This window comes from Rhea americana, unplaced genomic scaffold (genome assembly GCF_003343005.1).
Source record: "Rhea americana isolate MKP2758 unplaced genomic scaffold, rheAme1 scaffold_164, whole genome shotgun sequence".
NCBI classification, from domain to species: Eukaryota; Metazoa; Chordata; class Aves; order Rheiformes; family Rheidae; genus Rhea; species Rhea americana.
The window spans coordinates 1,851,818-1,860,669 of NW_028185750.1; the positions used below are offsets into that span (position 1 = coordinate 1,851,818).

Consider the following 8,852-nt stretch of genomic DNA (forward strand, 5'->3'; position numbering starts at 1 on the left):
TTTTTTTTTTAATGAGGGAGGAGAAAGGTGTAAAGTGTGAGAGTTAAGACAGATCAGAACAGTCAGGAAGGGATTATGCAACTATGAGCTGTTGTTTAAACTTTGGGCAATTTACATAATCGCTCCTGTGCAGTCTGTATTTTGTATGCAAACATTGTTGTCGTCTTCTGCAGTTAGCAACCATGCATTTGTGCCAAATTCTGGCATCTTAACACAGTGCACCAGTGAACAGAGTTTTCCCTTGACAGTTATGTAACTGTATAGAAAGGACTACAGTCACTGTGCATGTTATCTGTAGCAAGGATTTATATTTTCATAGAACCACTTCAATTTTAGAGTCCTGCAACTGTTTGTAATTCAGTTTCTAATTTTGCACAATATTCAAAAAATACTTAAAATTATGTAAGTGTGCACTGTCTGCTACCTTTCCAGTTATTGTCTCTAAGGTGTGCAGCCCTGTCTGTTAAAATTTTGACACTTCCTTACTTACTATTTGAGCAGAACTTGACAGAGGAAAGCTGCACATTACTCTATGGCTTTTAGAGTTCTATTTTATTCAATTTCCACATTATGTAGTTGAAAAATCACAGAAATTTAACTTTTTCAAATATTTAACATTGATCTTTCGTAGTTGCATCAACTTTATAGTAAGTCATCTGGATCATGTGAATACGAACATTAAAATTTGTGAGTATTAGCTGAGCTTCTAGCATCTATTTTTTTTTGCATTGTTGTGCATATACGAAGTATATATGCAAAAAGTTCTGCACAGCACTTCCCTGTTTCAGAAGAACCCTACTGAATTTAAAATGTTGAATTTAGGAATCTTGTGATAACATCCGAAAAAGCTCAGGAGTAAAGAATTGGATTGTAGTATTCCAACTGTACAGATGTTGCTCTTTCAGTTAATAAAATGACAGAGAAATACCCCTGCAAGAGTCATAAGTGTCATTCTCATTAGGACTTTATGCTGCCTTTATTGTTGAAAGAATTGATGTGTTGACTTTTGAAAATTGTTTGAAGTGGAACATTTCATAAGGGTACAGTCAGTCTTTACTGGGGGATTAATGAGATGATTTCTTTGGCAGTTGAAATGTAGAATCTTTCATACACATTATAAACTCTGGGACATCCTGCAGTTAACTCTACTGCTAATATTTCATCAAACAATTTTTTTGTTATCCTAAACTCATGCTTGAGTAATCATTCTATCAGTTAGGTAAATCTGTCCATAACTTCTGCTATAGATGATGAGTGCTTGTGGATAGAAGAAATGCAGCAAAATCTGCTGCCATGGCAATTTATGCCCTTAATATGACTTTCAAAAAGGAGAAAGATTAAGTTGGGGGTGGGGAGGGGTAAAAATAGGTCAGTGACCCAGGTTTTCAAAAGTTCTGGATCAAGTTCCATATTAAATGTTATTCCTTAAAGGAAAAATTCCAATATAAGCAATTGGAAAGACTAAACTTTACTGAGCAGAATTTCTGATCTTTCTGTTCTTTTTCTCTTGCAGCACAACACTAGATTTGTAATGAAATGGAGTCTGGATCAAGCTCTTTTCGAGTGGAATTTCCAGATTTTTCTAGCACCATTTTGCAGAAGTTAAACCAGCAGCGCCAGCAAGGACAATTATGTGATGTGTCCATTGTAGTTCAGGGCCATCTCTTCAGAGCCCATAAAGCTGTTCTTGCTGCCAGTTCACCTTACTTCTGTGATCAGGTGCTTTTGAAAAATAGCAGACGAATAGTCCTGCCTGATGTGATGAATCCAAGAGTATTTGAAAACATTCTTCTATCTACCTATACGGGTCGGTTGGTTATGCCTGCTCCAGAAATTGTGAGTTATTTGACAGCAGCAAGTTTTCTTCAGATGTGGCATGTAGTAGATAAGTGCACTGAAGTGCTAGAGGGGAACCCGACAGTTCTCTGTCAGAAGATGAACCATGGCAGTGATCATCAGTCCCCAAGTAGTAGTAGTTACAATGGCCTTGTTGAAACCTTTGAACTTGGCTCTGGAGGACAGACGGAATTCCACAAAGTGCAAGAGCTGAGAGATGGTGAAAATGAAGAAGAAAGCTCTAAAGACGAACTGTCATGTCAACTAACAGAACATGAGTACCTTCCCAGTAATTCTTCAACAGAACATGATAGACTCAGCACAGGAATGACAAGTCAGGATGGTGAAGAAGGGACTAGTGATAGTGCAGAGTATCAGTATACAAGACCTATATATAGCAAACCCAGCATTATGTCTCACAAGCGATGGATCCATGTGAAACCAGAAAGATTTGAACAAGACTGTGAAGGTGTTGATAATCCATACGATGAACACCAAGTTTCTGAATCCATGAATGCCATTCAGGCAGATCATTCCATCCAGTCTTCAGGTGTTGAAGATTTTCATATAGGTGACAAAAAGATGGAAGCAGAATTTGATGAGCAGGCAGATGAAAGTAATTATGATGAGCAAGTTGACTTCTATGGCTCTTCTATGGAAGAATTTTCTGGTGAAAGGGCAGATGGAAATTTAAGTGCTCACAGACAGGATCTTATGATAGCAGCAGGTTATGGTGAAGGTATTGAAATGGCTACAGGAATTAAAGAAGAAACATCCCTTACTGGATTCTCACATGCTGATAAGCTGTATCCTTGTCAGTGTGGTAAAAGCTTTACACACAAGAGTCAGCGAGATCGGCATATGAGTATGCATCTTGGTCTTCGACCTTATGGCTGTGGTGTCTGTGGTAAGAAATTCAAAATGAAACACCATCTTGTTGGCCATATGAAAATTCATACAGGCATAAAACCGTATGAGTGTAACATCTGTGGGAAAAGATTTATGTGGCGGGACAGTTTTCACCGGCATGTAACTTCTTGCACCAAATCATATCAAGCTTCTAAAGCTGAGCAAAGTACTACTGAGATGAACTAAAACATCAGTGCTTACATTTGTTTAGTAGAGTAAGCAAAATAAACTAATTATGCAAATAGCGTCTGGTACTTGCTATTGTGAAACTTAAATTCTCAAAAAAAGTTCTAATGATTATGCTGGTATGAGCAGACCAAACCATTTTTTATTTTCCATAGTATTGCTGCAAGTTTGTTAGATGTGTGAAGTGCAAATGATTAATCTGAAAGAAGCTTACCAGATGAGGTCTGTAAGGTCTTGGTTGCTGATTGCCTTTGTGGCACTGTTCAGAAGCCCCATTGTTTTTCTAAGTCTTGTATATTCACAGTAAACCCCAATTCTAAACTGACCCAAACTCTGCAAATATTTGCATAAAGCAGATGTTCAGGTAGCCTTAACAGGAAAGAGAACCACGAGGATGACCACACTGGGTTATGTGGACTATCTGTTAATAAAATTTGTGTGATTCATGTTTTAATGGAGGAAAGAAAATATATATAATTCCACCTCAGTCTGGAGACTGCCAACATGCTTAACATGCTTTATTAAATAGCCCTTATTGTATTGCTTAATGAAAGGCTATATTAAGGCTAGTTTGGCTTTTCTTTATCTGTCTTTGCTTTTTTTTAATCCATCTTTAGTAAAACATCTAGTTGTCTAATTTTGTGGGTTTTTTTCTATTTAAAAAGTCTGTAAAGCACTTAACTATAGTTGAGCACTATATAAACTTAAAACTATTTTAAACGTAATTTGTCTTTGCTCCTCTAGGGCCTAATGCTATATGACTCTTGGTTTGACTCTCAATTTTGATTGCTATATTATGAGAGCTTTTAGTGTGTGTAGTAAGTATGTATTGTCAAAAAAAAATTTAAAGGAAGATGTAATATTTGGATCTTATCCAAAACACTCAAACCTTTTAACTGTAGTCTTATGTTCAGTTTTTTATGGCTTATTGCAGTAGCAAGTACCAAACTCTGTATATTTACAGTTTGACCTTTTTTTTGGTACTAAGACTTGTTTAAGAACTTCTATGTAGTTTTAGAAACCACTTTAGGGAAATGATTTAGTCATTGATAGGTATTTATACATTTAATTCTTTACTGTTTGAACATTATGAGCTACAATACAGATTTTTGGTACTGAACTACTGTGACTAGTTACATGTGATCACARGCAGCCAGAATTGTTTGCCTCTTTGAATGAAACTGCTTGTCAAAAAAAAAAGTGGAAAGCGTAATATTTGGATCCATTAACGGTACTGCAGAATGTGATCATGTCTTAAGTCTGGATTTTTGCTGAGAAAGTGGCACTTGTGCTCTATTGGGTTCAGGATCTGTATGCTGGTCTCTCATTACTGGAGAGATGGAGGAGTGTTTGTAATTTTGAGAGATGCTGCCAGCTCTGCAGGTAGAGTGAAGGCATCAGCTATAAAGGAGGAAATAGCATGTAGGGGTTGAAAGCTTAGTGCTTTCCTATGCAAAAGCAGTTAACCCTTACTTGTAGCTTACTGAAACCTAGTGTAAAAGGGAAAGAGCCTTTAGAGCGTGCATTGACTATAATTAAAGGGATGATGTTCAAGTAATGTGCTGGTAACACATGGTTAAAATGTTAACCAGCATCGAAGTCTTTCTAAGCCTGTATGGCACCAATGTACATATTAGATGCTGCAGTCTGCAGAGTAACATACTTAAACAAAAACAAASAAATAAACGAAGATGACCCTGTATGTTGAAGCAGAACCACACAGAAGATAAATCTGAGTTGAATGCTTTTTTGAACTCCCATTTGAAAAAGATACAACCAAACTATCCTGAACGTGAATGTCTGGTGTGAGCTGGGGTTTATTACTCAGTGAGCTGTAATTACTGTAACTTTTTTTCCCTGACATTTTACTTACAAATTTTATTTTATTTTTTTTAGAGCTTCTTCACTCTTAATCTTTTGAGGCTTCAGATATTTTTCATATGGTATTTTGTTAAAACAGGTATTCCCAAATGTGATGAAACCATTGCTGGCAATGGGCATGAATGGTTCACACCAAGGAGTTCCTATTCTTAGCACTTGATTGAACTCTACAATATAGCATGGTGGCCATGTATAACCCTTGTAATCAAGGTAACTAAACAGGGATTTGCTCACTAACACTGTAACCTGCTTAATGTATAGAAGCACTTTGTATTTAAAAAAATCTTTATACGTATGTTTTTTAAACTTAGAAATGATATTCCCTTTATGGTTTGTTTCCACACTGCTAACACTGTCTTAATACTTACAATGCTTGCGTGTTTACACGAGCGTAGAGAAAAGAGTTCTACTCTCACTGGCCCTATTTTTCCATTCTCCAAGGCCTTACCACATACAGGGTGTCATTTCTGCAAGTATCATCATTACATTTGAGGAAGGTATTCTCATGCTCATTCCAAGAATGATCTCATGTATTACATTGTTTCTCAACCCCTTTCAAGTTGTGACACCAGTGTTGCATAAAAAAGGTTAAAGGTGCCTCTTCCTGTTTAATCATAAAAGGCTGGTCTGAAATCCCAGGCTGAGAACCATGGTCAAGTAAAAAGTTATTTCCATTAAAACCAGACCATCCTACAGAGCTGCTAGCAAAACCATTTCTTATACCAGCTTGGAGTGACTTTTATATGGGACATTTGAAAGTTAAACATTACCCCTAATTGCAGTTAGATTACTCTGAAATAAAGCTTTAAAATAAAATGTAATGAGCGAGACACTTTAAAGGTTTCATACAGGTGCAGTAGATCATATTATAGAACCATATCCTTTTTAGTCACTTATCATGAATAGTAACTTTTTCATATTGGCCTGTTATTGTTTTACTCAGTATTATGACATTGTCTTGGAAGTCCAACAGTGTTGCTCCACTGATATTTTTCTAGCACCTGGCTCTCTGATGTTAATCCATATGAAACCTATTGATCACAGGAAAAATTAGATTATGACAATCTTATCTAATTTCATAATCTAATTGAGTGTGTGATGATTTAAGGGAAGTTTGAGATATTTTTCTAAAATCCTAACTTTTTCATGACCTGTTATTGCAGGCAAAACAGTCTCAATTTGGGATATTTTTACTGAATTTAATTTATTGTCAGTTAAACTTACAATCATCAATTTAGGTACTGAGAAAATGAAAAAAAGTACGACTAAACACTAGAGGAAACACCTTTTCTCCTCCTTCCCCAAGGCTCAGCTTAAGTCAAACACCTTTATTTCCCCTTTCCTGGTCTTGATTTTCGATATGTTTACCAGGGGCTACATTCAGTCCATCACAATTCCTTGGTGAGGTGACAGGTGGCACGGGAGGTTGGCATCATATGTGTATTGGTCTCTTGTGCTGYTTTGTGCTTCACTGTCACTGCTCCCGTTGGCTTTTCCATGGTCTACAGTCTTCAGGAGTGTACCTGCTCTGGCATGGGTCTCCTGAAGGATTCAGTCRCTTCAGAAGTGCATGGTTTTTCCAAGGCCACGTTTCCCTCAGAGGTGCACCTCCTCTGGCATGGAGCACCTCCCTCCACRTGTGTCTATGCATTCAGGTCCTCAACAATGTTTCCTCCATATGTGTTCCCAAGAGCATCTCCTCCATTTCTCCTTGTGTCTCCAAACATGTTTCCCAAAGAACATCTCCTTATGTGTCTCACTACATCTCCCACTAACAGCTGCTGCTCCTTACATGTTGAAGCAGAGTTCCCATGTGCTCTTCTAGTTGAAGTTTTAGCATGCAATGGGTTGTTTACATTGGTTTCAAAGCTAACTAGAACTTATTTTGACTGGCATAGGGCAGTTTATGACCTCCTCTGAATAGGTTACCCTTGCAGCCCCTTGCTACTGAAACCCTGCAGTTTATGCACAGTGCAGCTGTACACAGTAAACTAAGAACACAAAATGTAGGTTCAGCTTCTGTCAAGCTTTAAGCATTACTGATGGAGTGGACTTGTTCAAGATACAAAAAATTATTTCTTGTTTGTGGAGAGAAGTGATCCATATATATATATATATATATATGAATCCCTGTGTATATGAGTAAATTTCATTCATCTCCCCTTGAGTTTGACCACCTGTAATGATATACTTAGAAACTTGTATGCATTTTTATGATTAACATCCTCTGCCTCTGCTGTTGGCTGTAGCAAATGGAATCTTTTCTAAAAGTGAGAATCATTGTACACATCAGAGGCTTTCAGAACTTCCTGTTACTGTGAAGCCACTCATTGGCCTATCAGTGGTAAAAACATTTAATGATACTGCAGCTAAGTTTATTTTCATTCTATTCTGTAATTAAGGTGTTCATTACTATGGAATCTAATTGCAATACTAAGAAATTTTAACTCTTCTTAGCAGGGTTAGGATCTCTGTTTAGGAGTTTATCTGACCTTTTGGAGGGAAAAGGTTCCTATTTCATACACTACTGTTTTGGGTTGTGTTTTGTTTTAACATAGCAGTTGCATGCTGCAGCTGTCTTTCTTTTATAGATGAACAGGTAGACTCTAGAAGGTACTGTTGGTAAAACTTTGGTCTTAACCCTTTTTGTCCAAGGTGTTTCTGGCATTAAGAAATTTTGTCCTATATCAGAAGCAAGGGGTRAGGGGTGATCAAAGGCTGATAATATTGAGTATCCTTATTGTAAATTCAGTACTTGACATCCCTGTACTGTTGAGCCTGAAAGAATGGAGACACTTCAGATCTTGTAATCTCAACATTTTTGTGCTAGTGCCAGTAATATGACCTGTTGCTGAATCATGAGAGCGTGCAGCACTATATTGAGTTTGTTGCTTTAATTTAACAGAATTAGAAGCTTTCTCAAAACAACAAAGGGGAAGTTGCTATTTTTGCCAGTTAAATGTTTAATTGCATAGCTAGAGTTCTTTAGCAGTAAGCTGTAAACTGTCAGTGCCCTACGGGAAGATGCTGGAAAAGAAAATGGTATGCTTTTTAATGTGATTAAATTGTAAGTTCTGATTTTGCTTGAAGCGTGTCTGTCAGTTGCTGCTCCTCTTTTGTTTTCCATGAGGTTCCATAATTTCTTCCAGAAATGTAACTGTTTATGCAAGTCAAGTGAATCTTCTTTAATGAGCTATAAGTTTTTAATCTAAACAAGTCATTTATAACAGTAAAATTGCATATCTTGATATTTTGTGAGATGTTATGCCTGTATTGCAGAGGTTGGATAGTTTTGTCTATAAATATTGCTGTCCTGATTGTACAGCATGGTTTTAATTAATTTAATGTTACTGTTCACTATTTTCTTCTTATAGAAGAGTCCCATGCCCCTCTTTTGTATGACATGTTTTAATAAATGTTATCTGTCAACTTTGTAAATGTTTTCTTAAGCCTGGATGAAAGGAATGCATGTCTAGTACTAGTATTTCATATTTCACTTTTGCCAAAAGGGTAAGTGCTCAAGCAAAACTTCAAATCCAAAAGTTGTTGAGATATAACTTTATTAAATATATAAAGAAAAGAAATGTCTCTAGTAACGTGTCTTCTTGAAATGTCAAACATGCCAACCTTACCTAAGAAAACACTAAACTGAAAACTGATCTTTAAAATGTGGAAAACTGATGAATATGTAGAAATGAGTCTGTTTCTTCAGTGTAGACAATTCATTGTCATGTTTGTCCAGATTTATCAAACAGGCTTTAAGATAACTGTTTTTCTCAGAACACTGATCTCAAAGTTTGAGTAGGGTGTATACAGGGTGGTATGAAAATTCCCAAACATTCAATGGTAGCAGTGACCGCATGTCCAAAAGRCCTATAGGTAACTTTAAAGTAGATGTATATGTGTCAATTTATATTATCCAAGTATGAAAGAAATTTTACATTGTGAAACTTATTAAAGATTAACTTTATTATTTTATGAGATTCCTTCTCTTCCTGTCAAAATTTACATATTCTTACTGAAAATTTTACTTTATCCAG

The 8,852-nt window shown here is 36.4% G+C and overlaps 1 protein-coding gene across 2 annotated transcripts in view; it reads left to right on the plus strand.

The window, feature by feature from the left end:
• ZBTB43 (zinc finger and BTB domain containing 43) overlaps positions 1-8,396 on the plus strand; it is an 11,116-nt gene extending 2,720 nt beyond the window's left edge. For both annotated transcript variants that reach the window (XM_085300489.1, XM_085300490.1), the window contains exon 2: positions 1,514-8,396. In XM_085300489.1, coding sequence (XP_085156615.1) covers positions 1,537-2,931 — 1,395 coding nt within the window. In that variant the 5' untranslated portion in view covers positions 1,514-1,536 and the 3' untranslated portion in view covers positions 2,932-8,396. The remainder of the gene's footprint in view (positions 1-1,513) is intronic.
• Positions 8,397-8,852: the final 456 nt, after the last annotated feature.